The following is a 25,062-nucleotide window of genomic DNA, read 5'->3' on the forward strand; positions in this document are numbered from 1 at the left end:
CACTACTTGCTGAGGCTGACCTTGAACCCCTGAACCTGTGATCCTTCTGTCTAAGCAGCTCAATTACTAGAATTATAAGCATAAGCCACCATGCCCGGCTTTAAACTGCATATTTAAAGGCAGAAATCTAGTGGGGTGTGGTGGAGCATGCTTGTAATACCAGTACTTGGGAAGCTGAGATAGGAGGATGCAGGTTCAAAGCCAGCTCTGAGCAACCTAGTGGGACCCTGTTTCCAAATAAGATATAAAATTGGGTTGGAGGTGTAGTTTGGAAATAGAATGCCCCTGAGTTTAATCTCCAGTAGCCCCCTCACAAAGGTGTGCCAGTGTGGTGGTACTTGCTTGTAATCCCAGTACGTAGAAGGATGACACAGGACTTTCATCAACCTAGAGAGACCCTGTTTCAAAATAAAAATAAAAAATAGGAGCCAGGAGTGGTGGCACACGCTTGTAATCCCAGCATTTGGGAGGCTGAGACCGGGGGGATCGCTGTTTGAGGACAGCCTCAGCTACTTAGTGAGGCCCTCCATAACTTAGTGAGACCCTCTTTCAAAATTAATAATAATAATAATAATAATGAATAAATGAATAAATAAATAAATAGGAGCCTCGAAGCCGGGCGTGGTGACGCACGCTTGTAATCCCCGTGCTTGGGAGGTGGAGACAGGAGGATCGCGCAGGTTCAAAGCCAGACTCTCTGGCTTAAGAGACCCTGTTTCCAAATAAAAATATTTAAAAAATAGACCTGGGAGTGTAGCCCGGAAGTAGAAGGCTTTCCAGGAACCCCAGTACCACCCCCCCCAAAAAAAAAAAAAGAAAAAAAAAAAAGGAGCCAGGGGTGGCGCACGCTTACTGCAATCCCATTACTTGGTAGGCTAAGACAGGAGGATCGCAAGTTTGCAGCCAGCCTCAGCTCAGCAACTTAGTGAGACCCTGTTTCAAAATAAAGAATAAAAAATAGAGCTGGGAGTATAGTTCGGGGGTAGAATGTCCCTGGGTTCATTCCCAGTACCACCAAAAAATAAAAAGAAAAAAGAAAAGTGGAAATCTGCTGGGCATGGTGGCCCACACTTATATATTTGGCAGGCTGAGATATGAGGATTGTAGGTTCAAGGACTGTCTCAAGTAGTGAGACGCTTATCAACCTAGCAAGACTCCTTTTCAAAATAAAAATAGTGCTGAGGGTCTAGATCAGAAGTAGAGTGTCTCTGGGCTCAATTCCCAGTAACACACACACACATACACGAAAAAAGGTAAAAATTTTTTTTTCTTCTTTTTTTGAGGTATTGGGGATGGAACCCAGGGATATTCGACCTCCGAGCTACATCCCCTGCCCTATTTTTTATTCTTTTTTTCTTTTTTGTAGTGTTAGGGATGGAACCCAGGGGCTTTCTACCTCTGGGCTACACTCCCAGACCTTATTTATTTATTTATTTATTTATTTATTTATTTCGGGCCCGGGGATGGAATCCAGGGGCATTTGACCTCCGAGCTACACCCCAGTCCTATTTTTTTCTTCCTTATTTTGAAACAGGGTCTCACTGAGTTGCAAAGGGCCTAAGTAGTAGCTGAGGCTGTTGGCGAACCAGGATCCTCCTGTCTCATCCTCCCAAATGCTAAGATTACAAGTGTGCACCACCACGCCCAGCTTCGCCTATTTTATATCTTGTTTGAAAACAGGGTCTCACTAAGTTGCTGAGGACTTCACTAAGTAGCTGAGGCTGGCTTCAAACCTGCATGATTCTCCTGTCTCAGCCTCCCAAGGGCTGGGATTACAAGCGTGTGCCACCACGCCGGGCTCTATTTTTTAGTCTTTATTTTGAAACAAGGTCTGTCTCACTAAATTGCAGAGGGCCTCACTAAGTAGCTGAGGCTGTCCGTGAACTGCGATCCTCCAGTCTCAGCCTCCCAAATGCTGGGATTACAAGCATGCACTACCACACCCGGCTACCTGCTATGTTTTTAAAAAATTACTTTAGAAAATGAAATTAATAGCCATTTTTAGTAATCTTTATGAACCAACTTACCAATATCAATATTTTCTCTTCCAAGAGACACTAATGATAAGAAGAGGATTTCTCTGTATAGACTCCTATAAAGCAAACATATTTTAAAGGTTAGTAGAGAAAAAGCATAATACACATACACAGTCATAGATTGCTTTCTTTTTTGCAGTGGTAGGGATCAAACCCAGGGGCATTCTAATTCTGAGATAAACCTCTAGCCCTATTTTGTTTTTATTTGGAAACAGGGTTTCACTAAAGTTGCTGAGAGGCTAATTTGCTGAGGTTGGCTTCAAACCTGTGATCCTATCTCAGCCTCCCAAGTACTGAGATTAAAGGCATGCACTACCACGTTCAGCTTGCAAGTTCTTTTTTTGGTGGTACGGCGATTCCTGGAAGCCCTTAAACCTCCGGGCTACACTCCCAGACCTATTTTATATTTTTATTTGGAAACAGGGTCTCCTAAGCCAGCGCGCGCGGCTGGCTTCGAACCTGCACAATCCTCCTGTCTCTGCCTCCCAAGAGCGGGGATTACAAGCGTGTGCCACCACGCCCGGCTGCAAGTTGTTTTTAATGGTAAAAACAGAAGGCTGGTTAACCATCATGGACCCATCTAAATATCCTGGCTTTCCTTGTATACTACAGGCACATAAAATAGATTTTTTTTAAAAAGCTGGGTGAAGGATACTGAACTCTTTGTACAATTTGGAAGGTCCTGTGAGTCTCTTTTTTTTTTGGTGGTGGTACTAGGGGTGGAACCCAGAGGCTTTCTACCTCCAGGCTATACCCCCAGACCTATTTTTTTTTTTATATTTTATTAGGAAACAGGGTCTCACTAAGTAGCCGAGGCTGGCTTCAAACCTGTGCGATCCTTCTGTCTCAGCCTCCCAAGCACAGGGATTACAAGCGTGTGCCACCATGCCCGGCTGTGAGTCTCTATTTCAAAAATATTTTAAAAAGTTAATGGAAGGCCAGGCATGGTGGCGATGCTTATAATCCCACCATTTGGGAGGCTGAGACAGGATTGTGCAGGTTCAAAGCCAGCCTCAGCTATTCAGTGAGGCTCTTTGCAACTCAGTGAGACCCTGTTTCAAAATAAACAATAAAACATAAGGCTGGGTAGTGTTGCTTGGAGGTAGAATACCCATTTAAACCTGCTGATCCTCCTGTTTTAGCCTTCCAAGTACTGGGATTACAAGCGTGCACCACCACACTGGCTGAATATTTCTATTTCTAATCCCATATTCTTTTAGGTTCAACAAGAAAAGATGTGTGGTTAGCCTAGGCCTGAACTAGTAGTGTGTGTGTATGCACTAGTAGTGCATATACACTGTAACATATACTAACTTTTTGGGTTTTTTGCTGGGGATGGAAGCCAGGGACATTCTACCTCCAAGATATCTGTCCCTCCCTTCCTTCCTCTTCTTCTCTTTCCTTCATTTTTTTTCTTTCCGTATCTTTTTTTTTTTTTTCTTTGCAGGTCTGGGGATGGAACCCAGGAGCATTCAACCTCTGAGCTACACCCTGTGCCCTATTTTTTATTCTTTATTTTGAAACAGGGTCTCACTGAGTTGCAGAGGACCTCACTAAGTAGCTGTGGCTATTCACAAACTGTGATCTTCCAGTCTCAGTCTCCCAAATGCTGGGATTAAAAGCATGCACACCCACCCTCTCACTTCCTATCTATCTATCCATCTATCTATCTTGCCGTACTAAGAAGTAGAACCAGGGGCATTCTACCTCTGAGCTACACCCTCAGCCCTATCTTTTTATTCTTTATTTTGAAACAGGGTTTCACTGAGTTGCAAAGGGCCTCACTTAGTAGCCGAGGCTGTCCACGAACTGCGATCCTCCCGTCTCAGCCTCCCAAAAGCTAGGTTACAAGCATGTGCCACGATGCCAGGCTTTTATTCTTTATTTTGATACAGGGTCTCAATAAGTTGCAGAGCGCCTCACTAAGTAGCTGAGGCTCTCTGTGAACCATGATCCTCCTGTCTCAGCCTCCCAAATGCTGGGATTACAAATGTGTCCCACCACACCTGGCTTAACAAATTTATTTTTATTTTTTGTCTGTATTATTGGGGATCGAACCCAGAGGCCTTCTAGTTCCAGGCTACACTCTCAGATATATTTTTATATTTGGAAACAGGGTCTCACTAAGTTACTAAGAGCCTAAGTATCTTAGGCTGGCTTCAAACCTATGTGATCCTCCTGTCTCAGCCTCCCAAGTACTGGGATTACAAGCATGCACCACCATGCCCAGCTTCCATATGTCTTATATGTAAATCAATGGTAATAAATTCACAGGCTTCAAGTAAAGAGTACTAATATTTCTTTCTTTTCTTTTCTTTGCAGGTCTGGGGATAGAACCCAGAGGCATTTGGCCTCCAAGCTACACCCCCTGCCCTAATTTTTAATTCTTTATTTTGAAACCAGGTCTCACTGAGTTGCAGAGGGGCCTCACTAAGTAGCTGAGGCTGTTTGGGAACCGTGATCCTTTGATCTCAGCCTCCCGAATGCTGGGATTACAAGCATGCGCCACCACATCTGGCTCTTTCTTTTTTTTATGGGTTTTTGTTTTGTTTTGTTTTTGGTGCTGGGGATGGAACCCAGGGGCATTCTACCTCCCAGCTATACCCCCATCCCTATTTTTTAATCTTTTATTTTTGAAACAGGGTCTTACTGAGTTGCGAAGAGTCTCGCTAAGTAGCTGAGGCTGCCTGCGAACAACGATCCTCCAGTCTCTGCCTCCCAAATGCTGGGATTACAAGTGTGTGTAACCACACCTGGCTCTTTTTTATGTTTTACTTGGAAACTGCCTCACTAAGTTGTTGAGAACCTCACTAAGTTGCCGAGAGTGGCTTCAAACTTACAATCCTCCTGTCTCAGACTCCCAATTACTGGAATTACAAATCTGTGTCATCACTCCTAGCTTTTCTTTATTTTTTTGAAATAGGGTCTCAAAAGGATGATGAGATTCTCACTACTTGCTGAGGCTGTCCTGAAACCTGCAATCCTCCTGCCTGAGCCTCCCAAGTACTAGGATTATAAGCCTGTGCCCACCATACCCAACAACAAGTATATTTTAGACATTAATGACTTCTGAAAATTTTATCTATTCTAAGCAGACATTTTTGTTATATAATTGGGTTCAATTATAAGTACATATATTTGGCAATGCACATGTATTTCAATTATAATTAGAGATTTATTTGCTTACTTATTTATTTGAGTCAAAGTTGCCTACGTTGTTCTCAAATTTGTGATCCATCTGTCTCAGCCTTTCCCCGATTGTTAACATTACATGAATATACCACCACATCCATCTTAAAGTGTGTGTGTGTGTGTGTGTGTGTGTGTGTGTGTGTGTGTGTGTGAAAGAGAAAGATGTGTGCGTGTTTGTGTATGTGTGTATGTCTATGTAAACATATACTGGGGATCGAACCCAGGGGTATTCTACTTCTCAGCTTCCCTCCCTAGCCCTACAGTATTTTTTATTTTGACATAGGGTCTCACTAAATTTCTAAGGGTCTCAAACCTGCAATCATCCTTTCTCAGCCTCCCAAATGCTGAGAATACAGATACATGCCACCATGCCTGGCAAAATTTATTTATTAAATTTTTTGTGGTATTGGGGACTGAACCCCCAGGACATTCTAACTCCAAGCTGTACCCCCAACCCTATTTCTTATCCTTTATTTATTTTTTTTTAACAATTTTTTATTGAACATAAGTAGTATACATTTATACTATATTTGGTGCCCTCTCCCCCCCGCCACCTCCCCCCCCCCACCAATGGTTGTCCAGGAGAAGGAGAAGATACACATGTTTCCTCTAATATGCCCAAACTAGAAAACACAAAGGATACCAGTAGGACCCCAGATATTAGAGGGGAAATACTAGCTAAGTTTTAATGGAAAGATAGGAGAGGAGAAAGACCGATCTGGATTATCCTTTATTTTTGAAACAGGGTCTAAGTTACAGAGGGCCTCACTCAAGTAGCTGAGGCTGGCTTCGAACCCTTGATCATCCTGTCTCAGCCTCCCAAGTACTGGGATTACAAGCATGTGTCACCATGCCAGGCTTGAAATTTTATTTTTATTTTATTTTATTATTATTATATATATTTTTTGCGGGTCTGGGGATGAAACCCAATGGCATTCAACCTCTGAGCTACACCCTCTGCTCTATTTTTTATTCTTTATTTTGAAACAGGGTCTCACTAAGTTGCGGAGGGCTTCACTAAGTAGCTGAGTCTGTTCGCGAACCACAACCCTCCCATCTCAGCCTCCTGAATGCTGGGATTACAAGCATGTGGCACCATGCCCGGCTAACATTTTATTTTTTAAAACACAAAAAGTAGCACCAAGTTAAAAAAATGTGGATTACCTTTGTCTTTTAATGTCTGGCTTCATTTGCTGAGAAAGCAGGTTGATAGGCTTAAGAACATCATTATGCTGAATACTCTGCCTGATAGCTTCTACTAAAGTGCTTGTTGCTTGTTGTTCCTCTGACAGAAGAGACAATTTCTTCTCAGAATCTACAAATAAGAACACAGTAAATAAGTTTTTCCTGATTATTGAGGTGTTTTCCCTGAGTTGTGTCATATTTACACCATTGCTCTCAACATCAATACACTCTTACCAGTAAAATTATGTGACAATGGCCAGCTAAAAAATATTTCTTCTGTTCTCTTTAGAGGGGAACACCTTACCTCTTCCCTTTTCTCCAACTTATAGATTCCTAAGTTGAGAAGGGCCTAAGCAGCTGAGACTGGCCACAAATCTGTGATCCTCCTGTTTCAGCCTCCCAAGTACTCAGATTATGAGTGTGTGCCACCACACCCAGCAATACAAGGATAATTCTAGAATTATTAACATTTATACAGATGTTATAGATTATATAGGTGTTTCAATAAGACTTGAATCACATACTGATACCAAACATAAAATTTAAAAATGAATGGTAGGCCAGAAAAAAGGAAATACTTTAATGATATGGGTAATTCCAGGAACCATAGTATTTTATTTATATCCATATTAACATAAGATAGGAAGATGTATCCAATATATCCTTTGCCTTGTTGAATATGTCATAAATTAATCTTGTATTTTTCATATAGTACAGTTTCAAAATAAAAATAAGCTAGGAGTAATTCATTTGTGTTGAAATACAGAAACAACAGTTTTCTGATATAATAATAAGAGAAAATACTGGCTGGCAATTATGGCTTTTTTTTTTTTTTTTGCCATGTTGGGAATGGAACCCAAGAGCATTCTACTTCTGAGCTACACCCCCAGCCCTATTTTTTATTCTTTATTCTGAAACAGAGTCTCACTGAATTGCAAAGGGCTGAGGCTGTCTGCAAACCACGATCCTCCTGTCTCAGCCTCCAAAATGCTGGTATTACAAGCTTATGCCACCATGCCCGGCGAGACCTTTTTTTTTTTTTTTTTTTTTTTAAAGGTACTGGGGATGGAATCCAGGGGCGTTATACCTCCGAGATAAACCCCAGCCCTTATTTGATGGTAATTTTCAGCACATAAATTTTTCTTCTAAGTTGAATTTATCTATTTTTTCTTCTGCTGCTAGTGCTTTCTTTTTTCTTTTTTTGGTGGTACTGGGGATGGAACCCTTCTACCTCCGGGCTATATGCCCAGACCTATTTTATACTTTTATTTGGAAACAGGGTCTCTTAAGCGAGGCTAGCTTCGAACCTGCGCGATCCTCCTGTCTCTGCCTCGCAAGCATGGGGATTACAAGCGTGCACCACCACGCCTGGCTTGCTTGTGCTTTTGATGGTACAACTAATAAGGACTTGCCTAACATAAGATCATGAAGATTTACTTCTATGCTTTCTTCTAAGAACTTTTATTTTTTGCTCTTACATTTGGGACTGTAATCCATTTTTAGTTCATATTTATGTTATGAACTGAGGCAAGAAATACAAGCTCATTTCTTTTAAACGTTGCTACCAGTTTTACCAGAACTAATGGTAAAATGGTCTCCACACTCTTGTTGAAAAGCAAGTGACCATACATACACCTGATGATTTACTTCTGGAATATTAGTAGTAGTAGTAGTAGTAGTAGTAGTAGTAGTAGTAGTAGTAGTAGTATTGGGGACTGAACCCAGGGACAGTCTACCTCTATGTTACTCCCAGCCCTATCCTATTTTTATTTATTATTCTTTCTTTTTTTTTTTTTTTTGCAGCACTGGGGATGGAATCCAGGGGCACTCTACGTCTGAGCTACACTCCCAGCCCTATTTTTTATTCTTTATTTCAAAACAGGGTCTCACTAAGTTGCAGAGGGCCTAAATAGCTGAGGCTGGCCGCAAACTGCGATCCTCGTCTCAGCCTCCCAAATGCTGGGATTACAAGTATGCACCACCACACCCAGCTTTATTTTTATTTTGAAACAGGGTCTTGCTAGATTGATGAGAGTCTCACTGCTTGCTGAGGCTGTTTTCAAATTGTAATCCTCCTTTCTCAGCCTCCCAAGTACTGGGATTACAAGCGTGTGCCACCACATCTGATTTTACTAGAGCCACCCTCCATATTGGTAGGTCCCATATCCATGGGTTCAACCACACATACTACACACACGCACACACACACACATGCACGCACGCACGTATTTGGCACTGGGCACTAGTCCTTTTATTTTATTATTTGAAATAGTGTCTTGATTTGTTGCCAAGGTTCTCACTAATTAGCTGAGACTAGCCTCGAACTTGCAATCATCTTGTCTCAGCCTTCTATGTATTGGATTACAGGCCTGTGCCACCATGCCTGGCTTGGATTTAAAGTATTTTTTGAAAACTGCATTTGAACGGGGCATGGTTTTGTACATTTGTATTTCCAGTACTTGGGAAGCTGAAACTGGAGGATCACAGGTTCATGGCCAATCTCAGCAACTTAGTGAGACCCTGTTTAAAAAAAAAAAAGGCCAGGTGTGGTGGCACACTCTTGTAATCCCCACGCTTGGGAGGCAGAGACAGGAGGATTGCACAGGTTCGAAGCCAGCCACGCGTGCTGGCTTAGGAGACCCTGTTTCCAAATAAAAATGTAAAAATAGGTCTGGGAGTGTAGTCCGGAGGTAGAAGGGCTTCCAGGAACCCCAGTACCACCAAAAAAAAATAGGGCTGGGGTATAGTTCAGAGGTAGAACACTCCTGGTTTAATCCCCAGGACAACCAAAAAAAAAAAAAAAAAATGCATTTTTACTGAACATGTACAGAACTTTTTTGGTCATTATTCTCTACATAATACAAAATAACATCTATTTACAAAGTACTTGATTTGTACTTGATACTATAAGCAATCTAAAGGTGATTCAAAGTGTACCGGAAGATGTGCAGCACAGGTTATATGCATATATTATGCTACTTTACATATGAGATTTGAGCATTCTTTTTTTTTTTTTTTTCTTTTTTTGGTAGTATGCTCTTTGTTACTTAATAATGGTGGCAGGCAACATTTTTTTTTTTTTTTTTTGGTGGTACTAGGGGTGGAACCCAGAGGCTTTCTACCTTCGGGCTATACTCCCAGACCTTTTTTTATATTTTATTTGGAAACAAGGTCTCACTAAGTTGCTGAGAGGCTGGCTTCGAACCCGTGCGATCCTCCTGTCTCAGCCTCCCAAGCGCGGGGATTACAAGCGTGTGCCACCACGCCCGGCTGACAGGCAACATTTTAGTGAATATTTTACTGCTAAATCTCTAAAAAAAATTGTTTAATTTCTATTTGGGTAATTGTAAATTCAAAATGTGGTGATGCTGGGCAGGGTGGGCATGCCTTTTTTTTTTCTTCAGTACTAGGCATAGAACCCAGGGGCATTCTACCTCCAAGCTACACCCCAGCCCTATTTTTTTAATTCTTTGTTTTGAAACAGGGTCTCACTGAGTTGCAAAGGGCCTAAGTATTAGCTGAGACTATCCACGAATTGTGATCCTTCTGTCTCAGCCTCCCAAATGCTGAGATTACAAGCGTGCACCACCATGCCCATGCCCAGCTGTATTGGAAATTGAACCCTGGGTCATTCTACCTCCGAGCTACACCCCCAGCCCTATTTTTCATTCTTTATTTTGAAACAGGGTCTGACTGAGTTGCAAAGGGCCTCACTAAGTATTAGCTGAGACTATACATGAATTGTGATCCATCTGTCTCAGCCTCCCAAATGCTGAGATTACAAGCATACGCCACCATGCCCGGCTATTTATTTTGAAACAAGGTCTAAGTTGCGGAGGGCCTCACTAAATAGCTGAGGCTAAGATTCTCTTGTCTCAGCTTCCCCAATACTGGGATTACGAGTTTGTGCCACCACGCCTGTCTTCAATCCTTTTTCTATATTGCTAGATTTAACTAGTATTCTGTTGAGCACTTTTATGTCTATATCCATAAGTAATACTGACTTCTAGTTTTCTTTTCTTTGGATATCTTTTTTTTTTCACATCAGAATTATACTAACATTTTAACCAAAATTTTCACTGCTTTCAAGAATCCTCTCAGGCATGAATTATTCCACACTGTTCTAGATAAAGTTATTTTCTTTAGGAGAATTTTCAAAGCTCTCTCTCCCCCTAGGCAAAATCTCTAAGCCAGTGCTCTAGAGTTGGGGCTGAGAACCCTGAGTAGCCTTTCTCTCAGAGCAGTATTCTTCCTTATCGATCAGGGAAGTAGATGGAAGCAGTAACCAGGTTTTTTTTTCCCCCCCAGCTTGTCTTTCCTGACATGAAACCTTTATCCTACGAAATGAGTCAAAGTGACAACAACCAGGACCCACTTTCTCAGCCTGCCTATGAATGAGGGCTGGGTGGGAGAACTGAGCCCCACCTCTCAGCCTCTTGAAACTTTAAGCTCTGTGATGCATGACTGTAATGATGAGAAATGTCAGCAGCCTTCCTTTCCCAGGGAGATTCCACAGCTCTTGAATGGGAGCAAGAATGGGAGGGAACAAGTTGTAACTCAAGTACCACAGAAATCCACAATTTTTTTTTTTTTGGTGGTACTAGGGGTGGAACCCAGGGGCTTTTCTATCTCCAGCCTATACTCCCAGACCTACTTTATACTTTATTTGGAAACAGGGTCTCACTAAGTTGCTGAGAGCCTCACTAAGTAGCTGAGGCTGGCTTCGAACCCGTGCGATCCTCCTGTCTCAGCCTCCCAAGCGTGGGGATTACAAGCATGCGCCACCACGCCCGACTAGAAACCCACTATTTTAAATGAGATTTACCAGAATTTCTTGAATAAATGTTTATTTGCTCTATGACCTGAGAATGATGATGATGATAATGATTGTGCTGGTACTGGAAAATTGCTTTAGTATTAATTTCAAAAATGTAAAAAGTAGTCAGGGCCTGGGTGCTGCTCAGGCACTCAGGCATGGAGGGGCGGCTGCTGTTACAATGCAGAGTTCCCCTTTCTTTGCCCTTCGTTCTAATGATTAACCTATAGAAAAAGCCTTAGAGTCAATTGAAGCCTTTAGCTCTAAAACTATATAGAGGGAATCAGTGCCTCTGTTTACCTCCTCTCCTCTGTGACCTGGCCTGGGTTTAGGAAAGGTACACTTCATGTACTACTTTGAAGCACCCAGAGTTGATGAGCAACCAACACTGCCCAATACAATAGAGGCAAAGGCCAGGTAGATTATTGACCCTTGCAGTTAGTAAGTGCACTGTCCAGAGACAAAGATGCACCACCTGCCTAAGAAATAAGTTACTAGCCCATTGCTTTGGTAATGCTGATAAGAAAAATATCAATACAAAATCTATTTAAAGGCTGGGGTCCCGAAAAGGGGTCATTTTGGGGCTCTCCAGCATATGTACCAGCATGCTGATTTTTCCTTCTCTTTTTTATTTCCTACTGATTTTGTAATAAATATTTGTTAAAGCTGTATCGAGCTGCTTATTAGTTTTAATTTTTCTATTCAACAAACTTCAGTCAATAAGAAAAAGAGCCCTCAGCACCATTACAATGATGTTCACCAATTATGGTTGTGAACACGGACATAGAGCTCCTCATTTTGTTATTCCAGAAGCCATGCCTCACTTAATTCTCATGGTCTTCTAAAGTTAATATGTATGTCAACTCATCATTTAAAGTAGCCAAGATAGTCTCTTCTTAAACAAGGTGATTACTGACAGCTCTAATTTTTCCCCACAACAAATTAGATATAGGAAAATGAGTGAGCTCTAATTCTCTTTTTCTTTGTGTATATGTGTGGGTGGCTCAGGGTAACTGCGGACTGAACCCAGGAGAACTCTATGTCTGAGCTAAACTCCCCAGTTTTTTCGATTCTTGTTTAGAAGGGTGTCCCTAGGTTGCTGAGGCTGGTCTCAAACTTGTGATTTTCCTGTCTCTGTCTTCCAAGTACTAGGATTACAAGTAAGTGCCACCACCCTGGCTTAATTCTGTTTTTTTTCTTTTTCTTTTCTTTTTTTTCTTTTCTTTTTTGCAGTACTGGGAATGGAACCTAGGAGTATTCTACCTCCAAGCTACACCCCCAGCCCTATTTTTTATTTTGAAACAGGGTCTCACTGAGTTGTAGAGGACCTCACTAAATAGCTGAGGCTGACCAAGAACTGCAATCCCCATCTCAGCCTTGTGAATGCTGGGATTACAAGCGTGTGCCACCATGCCTGGCTAATTTTATTTTATTTTATATAAAGTATTTTGCTCTTCCTACTTAAAAAGAACTCAAATATCATGACTAGAAATTTATTTATTTATGTATTTATGTATTTATTTATTTATTTAATTGTACTGGGGATGGAACCCAGGGGCTTTCTACCTCTGGGCTATACTCCCAGACCTATTTTTATATTTTATTTGGAAGCAGGGTCTCACTAAGTTGCTGAGAGCCTCACTAAGTAGCTGAGGCTGGCTTCGAACCTGAGTGAGCCTCCTGTCTCAGCCTCCCAAGCGCAGAGATTACAAGCGTGCACCACCACGCCTGGCTATGAATAGAATTTTTAAAAAGGCAAAAATAGCTTAGAGTATATCCAATCATAATTTGTAACTGGCATATTTCTTCCAGTTTTAAGTAAAAAAAATTGTAATAATAGATTATTGAAAAAATACAAAAAGACAAAAAGCGAAATTTTTCCTTTTGTTCCTCAGTTGCCATTATTAACTTTTGTGTGTGTGTGTGTGTGTGTGTGTGTGTGTTACTGGCGATAGAACCCAGAGACATTCTACCTCTGACCTACACCCCTGGCCCTATTTTTTTATTCTTTATTTGGAAACAGGGTCTCACTGAGTAACAAAGGGCTAAGTAGCTGAGGCTATCCATGAACTCCAATCTTCCTTTCTAAGCCTCCCAAATGCTAGAATTATAAGAGTACACCACCATGCCCGGCTCAACATTTTAAAATATATAGTTTCGCTAGGCGTGGTGGCGCACACTTGTAATCCCCGCGCTTGGGAGGCGGAGACAGGAGGATCGCGCTGGTTCGGAGCCAGCCTCGCTGGCTTAAGAGACTCTGTTTCCACATAAAAATGTTAAAAAATAGGTCTGGGAGTGTAGCCCATGGGAGTGTATACCGGAGGTAGAAGGGCTTCCAGGAACCCCAGTACCACCCCCCCCCCAAAAATTAAAAAATAAAATAAAATAAAATATATAGTTTTCAACCTTTTTCTATACATATATTAAAAATACATTGGAGCCAGGCATGGTGGCACACACTTGTAATCCCAGTATTTGGAAGGCTGAGAAAGGAGGATAGCGCAGGTTCAAAGCCAGCCTCAGTTATTTAGGGAGGCTCTCAGCAATTTAGTGAGACCCTGTTTCCAAATAAAATATAAAATAGGTCTGGGAGTGTAGCCCAGAGGTAGAAGGCCCCTAGTTTCCATCTCTAGTACCATAAAACAAACAAACAAAAAAATGACAACAGCAATAACAACAACCTCACATTGGTATATAATATTGGTTTTGCTTTTTTACATTGGAAAAGCTTATATACTGTTCTGTAACTGAAGGATTACAGGTTCAAAGCCAGTATCAGTAACTTAGTGACTCTCTTAGCAACTTAGTGAGACCCTGTCTTCAAATAAAAAGAAGCTGAGCATGGTGGCACACTCTGTAATCCTAGTACTTGGGAGCCTAAGACAAGAGGATCGCAGGTTAACACCTAGCAAGACACTGTTTCAAAAATAAAAAAAAGCCGGGTGTAGTGGCACACACTCGTAATCCCAGCATTTGGTAGGCTGAGATCAGAGGATTGTGGTTTGTGGACAGCCTTAGCTACTTAAGTGAGGCTCTCCGCAACTTAGTGAGACCCTGTTTCAAAATAAAGAATAAAAAATAGGGCAGCGGGTGTGGCTCAGAGGTAGAATGCCCTCGGGTTCCATCCCCAGACCTGCAAATAAATAAACAAATAATAAATAAATAAATGAATAAATAGAGCTGGGGATGTAGCTTGGAGGTAGAGTGGCCCTGGAGCTCAATTCCTAGTATACCAAAATATAAATGGATGCCCACCTTTCAGGTACCTATATATAAGTTCCTTTCATACTTCTTGGTTGCCAATATTCATGGTGTGGATTTCCCACACTATTCCTGTTGAATGTTTATAGCAAATTTTTTCATTATTATAATCGTACAGTAAACATTCTAGTACAGAGCTTTATACTGTATTTGCATTGAACAGGGGATAGTCTTACTGAAATTCCTGAATTAAAGCATATCTACGAATTAAATTTTGATTTTGCCATACTGCTTTCCAGAAAAGTATCATCTTACACATTTGTGACATTATGTCTCCTCTGTCCTAATCTTTTTGTGTGTGTGGGTCTGGGGATGGAACCCAGGGACATTCAACCTCCGAACTACACCCCCTGCCCTATTTTTTATTCTTTATTTTGAAACAGGATTTAAGTTGTGGAGGGCCTCACTAAGTAGCTGAGGCTGTCTGTGAACCGCGATACTCCAGTCTCAGCCTACTAAATGCTGGGATTACAAGCGTGTGCCACCACGCTCAGCTTCCTCTATCCTAATCTATAAAAAAATTTTTTGCCACCTTTATAGGTATAGCTTTAAATTTTCCTTTGTTAAAAAATTAAGACAGCCGGGCGTGGTGGCACATGCTTATAATCCCTGCACTTGGAAGGCAGAGACAGGAGGATCGCACTGGTTTGAAGCCAGCCATGCTGGCTTAAGAGACCCTCTCTAAAAAAAAAAAAAAAAAAATTATATATATATATATATATATATATATATTAGGTCTGGGAGTGTAGCCCGGAGGTAGAAGGGTTTCCAGGAACCCCAGTACCACCAAAAAAAAAAAAAAAAAAAAAATTAAGTAGAGCTGGGCATGATGGCACACACTTGTAATCCTAGCATTTGGGAGGTTAAGACAGGACGATCAGGGTTTGGGGACAGCGTCAGCTACTTAGGCCCTTTGCAACTCAGTGAGACCCTGTTTCAAAGTGAAGAATAAAAAATAAGGTTTGGGGTTTCATTTGGAGGTAGAATGTCCCTGGGTTCCATCTCCAATAACCCCCCCCCAAAAAAAATTAGATAGTATTTCACTAAATGTGCCTGAGCATCCTTTTATGTTTGTGTTATGTACTGAAGTGTGCCCCCAGGCCCTCAAATTCATAACACAGGAGCCCTAACTAACCATTAGTATGAATGTATATAAAGTTAGGCCTTTAAAGAAATAATTTAGCTTAATTATTTTTACAACAGTAGGAGGCTCTGATCCACACTGACTGTGTCCTTGTCAGAAGAAAAAGACACTGGGTATGTGCATACACATATTTATAGAAAAGGATGAAAGAGACTCCAGTAGCCATGTCAAGTCAAGGAGAGAAGCTAAAGGGAAAGCAAACCTGCTGATACTTTAATCCTAGAAATCAATTTCTGTTATTTAAGCCACCCAGCCTGTATATTTTATATGGTGGCCTTAGAAAACTAAAAGAGTTTATAAACCAATTTAACATTTCTTCCATGATCTACCTATTAAAATCATTTGCTCACTTATATGTTGTGTTGTTCTTATTAACTTATAAAGCTTCTAAACATATGAATGATGATTCTTTAAACTTTTTGTGAAAGTATCTTTTGTGTGTGTTTTGAAGGGGTGGTACTGGGGATAAAACCCAGGAGCATTCTGACTAGAGCTACACCCCCAGCCCTATTTTCTTTTCCTTCCTTCCTTCTTTTTTTTTTTTTTTTTTTTTTTCCTGTACTGGGGATGGGACCCAGGGGCATGCTACCTCTGAGCTACACCCCCAGCCCTATTTTTTATTCCTTATTTTGAAACAGGGTCTCATTAAGTTGCAAAGAGACTCACTAAGTAGCTGATGCTGTCTGCAAACCATGATCCTCCTATTTCAGTCACTCAAATGCTGAGATTACAAACATTTGCCACCACACCCAGCTTATTCTACTCTTTTTATTTTAAAACAGGGTCTCACTAAATTGTTGAGGCTGTCTCAACCTCCCAACTACTGGTATTACAAAGAGTGCCCCACAATGCCTAGCTATTAAAAATATCTTCTTAATACAATATGAAGCCAGATTATTTGAGATAGTACCCACCTATACAAATGAAATTATGATCCTATAGCAACATATTTATATTACTCTTCACTATATAGAATTTATTCTCAAAATACCGAGCCAAACTGGTAATTGACAACAATGCCAGTTGTTAAACACAGTTAAACAGGTCAGTACAATAGTAAATCATTTTACACTGGGTGTGGTGGTGAATAATTGTAGTCCCAGTACTTGGGCGACTGAGAAAAGAGGATTGCAGGTTTGCAGCTAGCCTTAGCTACTTAGTGAGGCCCTCTGCAACTTACTGAGACCATGTTTCAAAATAAAGAATACAAAATAGGGCTGGGTAGTGTAGCTTGAAGGTAGAATGTCCCTGAGTTCAATATCTAGTACTGCAAAAAAAAAAAAAAAAAAAGTAAATCACTTTGAACTAATTAAAATTTTGAAAATAAAGCACAATAATGTTTTCCTCATTTCTTCTTCTTTTTTTTTTTCTGGGTCTGGAGATGGAACCCAGGGGCACTTGACCTCCGAGCTACACCCCCTGCCCTATTTTTTATTCTTTATTTTGAAACAGGGCCTCACTGAGTTGCAGAGGGCCTCACTAAGTAGCTGAGGCTGTCCGCGAACCGTGATCCTCCAGTCTCAGCTTCCCAAATGCTGGGATTTTAAGTGTGCACCACCACGCCCGGCTTCCTCATTTCTTTAATTCTATTTTTTTTTTCATTCTTCTTATTGTCTAACAGTATTCTACCATTTGAATGGAGTGTACCATAATCTGCTTATTAATTAATTGTCTGTGAAAGGCTATTTGGGTTATGTGCATCTGAGTCTTTTATGTCTTTAATTCTATTTTACTTACTAAAATTCCTCCACGAGACATACAGAGGTTCTCCTGGTTCCTGATGAAGGTTGATATTATCCCATAACAGTTGAATATAGACAAGTTTGCTATCCTGGGATAGAGATGACAGAGGAAGCTAAAAGAGATTAAGAGAAAATATTAGTATCCAAAGTAGAATAATTACCAGTAGACTTAGCAAAACTTGAGAATATATAAAACAGATGAGTCCGTTAAAAACTCTGGACCTAGCCCGGCATGGTGATGCACACTTGTAATCCCTGCGCTTGGGAGGCTGAGACAGGAGGATCACACAGGTTCGAAGCCAGCCTCAGCTACTTAGTGAGGCTCTCAGCAACTTAGTGAGACCCTGTTTCCAAATAAAATATAAAATGGGTCTGGGAGTATAGCCCAGAAGTAGAAAGCCTCTGGGTCCCACCCCCAGTACCACCGGGGGGGCGGCGGGGGGGAACACAAAAAACCTCTGGACCTAAATTACTGAGCAAAATTTTTAATTTTTGTTAAGCCTGATGGTAAATGTCATTATTATTTTCTGATATATAGGTTTCTCTCTCTTTTTTTTTTTTTTTTTTGGTGGTACTGGGGATAGACCCTTCTACCTCTGGGCTATACTCCCAGACCTATTTTTTTATATTTTATTTGGAAACAGGGTGTCTTAAGCCAACAAGGTTGTCTTCGAACCTGCCTGATCCTCCTGTCTCTGCCTCCCAAGTGCAGCTATTACAAGTGTACGCCACCACACCCAGCTTAGGTTTCTCATTCTGATTTTTTTTTGGGGGGTGGGTCTGGGGATGGAACCCAGGACTTGTGAGCTACACCCCCTGCCCTATTTTTTATTCTTTTTTTTTTTTTTTGCGGTCTGGGGATGGAACCCAGGGGCATTTGACCTCCGAACTACAGCCCCTGCCCTATTTTTGATTCTTTATTTTGAAACTGGGTCTCACTGAGTTGCAGAGGGCCTCACTAAGTAGCTGAGGCTGTCCGCGAACCGTCATCCTCCGGCCTCAGCCTCCCAAATGCTGGAATTACAAGCGTGCGCCACCACGCCAGGCTTTATTTTTTATTCTTTTTATTTTGAAACAGGGTCTCACTGAGTTGTGGAGGGCCTCACTAAGTAGCTGAAGCTGGCCTCGAACCTGTGCAATCCTCCTGTCTCAGCCTCCCAAGTACTAAGATTAAAAGTGTACACCAACACCCTGGCTGGTGAGAATTTCAGGTGAAAATTTGACAGTTAAAAATAAAAGACTATCTTTTCTGGCCACCTTTGTAGCTAGATATGAGCACATCACTAAGTTCAGGCCTCATGGACACATGTGGAAATACTATGTACAAATCCATGAGCTGAAGAGAGAAGGAATACTCTTCTATATATATTTTTTCCTTACTGCTGGTTGGAATGTGAATGTGATAACTTGAAGATAGTTAAGCCATCCTGGACCAGGACTAGAACCTGGAAAAGGACATTAACATAGTTAAGCAAAACGATAAAGGATCTCGGGTCTCTACCACCATACCATACCAGATGGCTTATTCAGACTTGTGTGTGAAAGAAAGAAACTTATATCTCATTAAGCTACTACTGTTGTATATTTTCAATAGCTTGAAGATAAATTTCATCCTGACACAAATGTAGTATAAGTATAGAAGTTTGTACCAACCTGTATACCTTCGTTACAATGTTCAGATGTGAGGATAAGTCCTGGCAAATTACTAGGAAGGTCCAAACGTCTGAAATACCAAACGAGGTTCCAAAATATGATTGGATGTTGATTGATGAAAGAGGATGTATGAATCACCTGATCACCTTCATTTTCTAGCAAAGATTCAAGTTCTTTTCGAAGCACTAGAGGACTCAAATAGGGCACAGAAACAGGGGGAGGATTGGGCCTTTTTCCTAATGGGTCCTTTAAAAAAAATACAAAAAGAAGTGAATATTATCTGCTTAATTCTGTAGACTTAACAATACTTTTCAATGATATTATATTATCCTACTTATCCTGTCTAAATCTGTTATTTCAGGACTGCTGCTACACGTATCAGAATGTCCTAATCAATGAAAACCGTAAACAGAGGAAAGCCATTTAATTACCCTTTAACTTTTTTGTTTGTTTTCTTTTTTGATTATTGGGAAATGAACCAACAGGCATGAATATTCTACCTCCAAGTTACACCTGGAACCCTTTATATTTTTTATTTTGAAACAAGGTCTCATTAAGCTGTCTCCCTAAATTACTAAAGATGGCCTTAAACCTGTGATTCTCCAGTTTCAGCCTCCCAAGTACTCCAAGTACTGAGATTACAAGCATACACCACCATATTCAACTAAATCAAATCTTTATAGTAAAAATTAATAGTCCATATTACAACACTTTTTTATAACTCTTTAAAAGTCCTCTATCATGTTGATACATGCAATAGCTTATATGTATGCCTCTTATTTTCAATTTTAATAAAAGCATTTATATTTCATATATAAATATTCATGTATCTATTGGTTATACTGGGGGTTGAACATGGGCATTTTCCAAGCTATACTCCCAGCCCTATTTTATTTATTTTGAAACAGGGTTTCACTAGTGCTGGTATTGGGAAAGAGCTTCAAAATGTATTAAGGTGCTGGTTTTGGGAAATAGCTTGGAAAATAACTTTGGTATTAGAAAGCCAGAGCTTGGAGACAGGGCAGGCATTCAGACAGGGAAGAGACCCTGCAGAGTTCCAGGCACCAAGAGTGATTTTCAAGAAAATAGAGGAAGCCCAGGGTCTTTTACATTTCTAAGACAAGCAAAATTCCCCAAGGATGTGGGGGGATGCCATTTAACACATTTTGGGGTGTAACAAAAGGCTTGGGTTCTGTACTGGAGACAGGGCAGGCCTACAGGAAGAAATACCTACATCAAAAGACCTGCCCCAGTAGGGGCAGATCTAGTCGGGTCAGAAGACTTGGTATAAAACTGTTCTGTATCCAAAACCTTCAGTGACTTCTTTTCAGGTCCCCCCTTTGTCACCCTCTATGGTGTAGTGCTTTAAGTTCTATCTTATCTTTCCATCTTTGTAATAATAAAATTGCTTAAGCTTATAGATTTCAGGCTATTCTTTTCTACAAATAGCTCAGAACAAGAACCCGCAGCTGCATCTCACTGTAACAGTTTGGGAGCTCAACAAGGCCCCAGTAACAGTCTCACACTGTTCCACTCGGTTGATGAAGAGTCTCATTATTTACTGAGGCTGTCCTAGAATCTGTCTCATTGTCTCAAATACTGGGATTACAAACTTGCACCACCACTCTGGTTCCAAGCCCTATTTAAAATTTTTATTTTGAAACGGGGTCTCACACTGGAATTACAAGTGTGCATCACCATGCCCGGCTACATTTCATATTTTATAAAGTTGATACCAAAAAACGTGTGACCATTTTTTTTTTACAATTCTAACAATACAGTAATTTTTTGTGTTAATATGTGTTGTCGACACCTTTTAATACCATGTCTAACCTGGCATAGTGGGGCATATAACTGTAATTCCAGTACTTAGGAGGCTGAGACAGGAGGACTGCAGGTTCTAGGACAGCCTTAGCAACTTAGCAAGATTCTAAGCCACCTAGCAAGACCCTGATTCAAAACAAAAAGTAAAAAAGGCTGGAAGTGTAGCTCAGTGGTAGAATGTCCCTGGTTTTAATCTTCAGTAACACAGAAACAAAAACTGTATCTAACTCATTTATATTTGAATTGCAACAAAAACTGAAGGAATTAAAGAGTACTTTTATAACTGAAATAAAATAAGGAATATAAAAAACCCAGACTTTGTATGTTTACAAATGTTTATGACCAATTATTTTTTTGTACTGCGTATTTTATTTTCATTTCAAAACAGAGTCTCACTAAGATGATGAGAGTTTCACTACTTCTTGAGGCTGTCTTCAAACGTGTGATCCTCCTGTCTCAGTCTCCCAAGTACTGGGATTACTGGTGTGAGCCACCACAGCTTATGACCAATTCTTTAACAAATGAGAGTACACCTAGTACCCAGACTATGGTCTCCAATAACCATTTCCCTCTGACAAAAAAAAAAAAAAAAAAAAAAGGCCCTCAGCAACTTAGTGAGACCCTGTTCCCAAATAAAATATAAAATAGGTCTGGGAATATAGCCCAGAGGTAGAAAGCCTTTGGGTTCCACCCCCAGTACCACCCCCCCAAAAAAAAAAAATCGGGTGTGGGGGACATACTAATCCTAGTACTTGGGCGGAGGCTGAAACAGGAGGATCACAGGTTTAAAGCCAGCCTAAGCAACCAAAGGAGACCCTGTTTCAAAATAAAAAATAAAAAGGCCTGGGGGTGCAGCTTGGAAGTAGAATGCCTCTGAGTTTATTCCCAGGTACAACAAAAACAAAACAAAAACACCACTACCACCACAACCAAAAAAAAAAAAAAAAAAAAAAGTAACATTAATAATGTAACATCTTGTCACAAAAGAAAGCAAGGAAGCTGCAGGAGTGTTGGCACAATGCTTGCAATACCAGTTTAAAATAAAGACCCTGTTTAAAATAAAGTATAAAATAGGCCTGGGAGTATAGCCCAGAGGTAGAAAAGCCCCTGGGTTCCACCCCCAGTACCACCCTAAATAAATAATTAAATAATCTGAAGTCTTCACTTTAATAGAACTTGGTTATTCTTTTCTTTTTTTGGTAGTACTGGGGGTGGAACACAGAGGCTTTCTAACTCCAGGCTATACTCCCAGACCTATTTTTTAAAATATTTTTTAAATTTGGAAACAGGGTCTCACTAAGTTGCTGAGAGCCTCACTAAGTAGCTGAAGCTGGCTTTGAACCTGTGTGATCCGATCCTTCTGTCTCAAGCCTCCCAAGCGTGGGGATTACAAGCATGCATCCCCACACCTGGCTTAAACTTGGTTATTCTTAAAAAGGCATGTCCATACTTTTATTTTTTTTCAGTACTGGAGATCGAACCCAGCGACATTCTACCTCCAAGCTACACTCCCAGCCCAATTTTTTATTTTTGAAAGTCTCACTAAGTTGCAGAAGGCCTCACTAAGTAGCTGGAGCTGGCCACAAACCTGTGATCCTTCTCTCTCATCCTTCCAAGGCCCATACTTTTAAATCACAATGTGCTGGCCCAGGAAATTCTTGAGGCAATTAAAACCTGAGAGTATAATCTTTTTTAAGTTCTGTAGTCTTTTGTTAAAACAGCCTTGCACCCAGTCTCTCAGTCTCCAACTCTCCATCTCTGCTCCAAAGGAGTCCTAGCCCAAAAGGAATTCTCATCTTTTGTGAACCAGAAAGCTTTCAAAGAGAAGAGGGCGCCACCCATTCTCCCCTGTATCCCTTAGCTAGTCCCTTTCTAGGTACCCTATACAAAGGAACTGTACAAGATTCCGGGCTTGCTTTCCCATTCTTTTGAGGTGGTCCACGTTTGCCCTTACTTTACTTGAATTAAAACTTCTGCCTACTGGTGCATGTAGAAATTCTTTTCATCACAAAAGCCAAGAACCCACAGAAGTTATTGTGCTGTCTATGACAATAAACAATACAATTTAAACAAAAGCTTAAATTGAAAAGTTCATAATGACATCCTACTCCCCCAATTTAACTGATCACTTATTAGAAAGTTATTGAAAACTAGTAAACAGAAGAATCAAACATTTATGTTGTCTTTCCAATATAATTTGCATACTTATAAAACCAAATAAAGCTGGGCATGCTGGTGCACGCTTGTAATCCCAGTACTTAAGAGGCTAACATAGGAGGATCGCAGGTTTGTGGCTAGCCTCGGCTACTTAGTAAGGTCCTCTGCAACTTGGTGAGACCCTGTTTCAAAAGAAAGAATAAAAAATAGCTTAGAGGCAGAATGCCCCTGGATTCAATCCCCAATACCACAATAAATAAACAAAAAAGAAGATATTGGGAAGTTTCTCTTTAGAAATATATTTCATACGGGTTGGTATTGCAAGCCTCTACACCAATGTTTGGGAGGCTGACAGGAGGGATCAGAGGTTCAAGGCTAGCCTCAGCGACTTAATAAGACCCTGTTTTAAAAAAAAAAAAAAATAGGGCTGGGGATATAACCTGGAGAAAGAAGGCCACTGGTTCCACTCCCAATACCAAAAAAGAAAGGAAGGAAGAAAGGAAGAAAGGAAGAAAGAAAGGAAAAAAGAAAGAAAGAAAAGAAAGAAATTCCATGTAAAAAAGAAAAATGATGGAATTAGACTATCATTACTTTACAGATTCTAATGAATACTTAGGTCTCCTGCTGGGGGAACATAATATTATTCTGAAGCTGTCTTACAAAAACAAACAAATAACAAAATAAAAACCCTAACTGGCAAGTTTTGAAGACACAAGTAGCAATTTATAGGGATGTTAATAAGCTAAATCAGGACTGTGGGAAAATATAGTGCCTAAAGGACAAATGAGAAGCTGGGTGTGGTGACACACACTTGTAATCCCAGTACTTGGGAGGCTGAGACAGGAGGATTGCAGGTTTGAGTGCAACCTCAGCTACTTAGTGAGATCCATGAGGTCCACTGCAACTTAGTAAGACTCTGTTGCAAAATAAAGAATAAAAAATAGGGCTGGGGGTGTAACTCGGAGGTAGAATGCCCGTGAGTTCAATCTCCAGTACTGCAATAAATAATAAATGAATAAATAAGTAAATAAATAAGACATATGACTTAGTTGTATCAAAAAATAAGTGAGTTGGGTGTAGTGGCACATGCCTGTAACCCCTTTACTTAGGAGGCCGAGACAGGAGAGTTACAGGTTTGAAGACAGCCTCAGCAAGTAGTGAGACTCTAATCAGCCTGCTGAGACCCTATTTCAAATAAAAATAAAATACTGCTGATAGTTTAGCTTAGAGGTAGACTCCCCAGGGCTCATTCCCCAATACCACAATAAAATAAAATAAAATAAAATAAAATAAAATAAAATAAAATAAAATAAAATAAAATAAAATAAAATAATAGGGCTAGGAGTGTAGCTCGGAGGTAAAATTCCCCTGGGTTCAATCCCCAGTACCAACAAACAAACAAACTAACTAACTAACTTACTAAAAAATGGTTGGGGTTTAACTCAGAGGTAGAAAGCTCCTGAGTTCAATCTCCAGTACCATATTACCACATACACACAAATAAATATATATTCTATAATCTTTATATATTTTATACATATAAAACATATACAATCACAATGCCATTATCATATAAAAATAGCCTAAATAATATATATACATACATAAAATTATTTTTTTTTTAGTACTAGGGATGGAACCCAGGGGCATTCTACCTCCAAGCTACACCCTCAGCCCTATTTTTCATTCTTTATTTTGAAACGGTCTCACTGAGTTGCAAAGAGCCTCACAAAGTAGCTGAGGCTGTCCACGAACTGGACAAGTGTGCACCACCACACCCAGCTGATTGTATTTTTAAGTCCTCATTATTTAGATATACATACTGAAATATTTCAAAGTAATATATATTATTAGAAATTTCCCTTAAAATAATCTAGGAAAGGGGAAATGAATGAGGGTATGCATAGAATAAAGACCATAACCCAAAATTTCCTAAAGCTAGATGACTGGTTAGTGACTTACCATACTCTTCTATTTCTGTACACATTTTAAGTTCTCCGTGTTAAAAAGTTTAAAATTTTATTTTTTATGTATTCTTATCACTTTTTTTTT

General features: G+C 40.2%; 1 protein-coding gene across 11 annotated transcripts in view; it reads right to left on the reverse strand.

The window, feature by feature from the left end:
* Window positions 1–25,062, reverse strand: part of DENND4C (DENN domain containing 4C) — a gene marked incomplete at both ends in the record, with an annotated part of 121,895 nt that overhangs the window by 2,981 nt on the left and 93,852 nt on the right. For 9 of the 11 annotated variants that reach the window (XM_080709179.1, XM_080709180.1, XM_080709186.1 and 6 more), the window contains 4 exons: window positions 2,028–2,092; window positions 6,393–6,543; window positions 17,372–17,489; window positions 19,030–19,275. In XM_080709179.1, the coding sequence (XP_080565305.1) occupies window positions 2,028–2,092; window positions 6,393–6,543; window positions 17,372–17,489; window positions 19,030–19,275 (580 nt within the window). Of the gene's footprint in view, window positions 1–2,027; window positions 2,093–6,392; window positions 6,544–17,371; window positions 17,490–19,029; window positions 19,276–25,062 lie in introns of those variants that run through there. The other 2 variants (XM_080709185.1, XM_080709188.1) reach the window with 2 other exon arrangements.

The sequence above is a fragment of the Muscardinus avellanarius genome (assembly GCF_963383645.1).
Source record: "Muscardinus avellanarius genome assembly, chromosome: 13".
In the NCBI taxonomy this organism is placed as follows: domain Eukaryota; kingdom Metazoa; phylum Chordata; class Mammalia; order Rodentia; family Gliridae; genus Muscardinus; species Muscardinus avellanarius.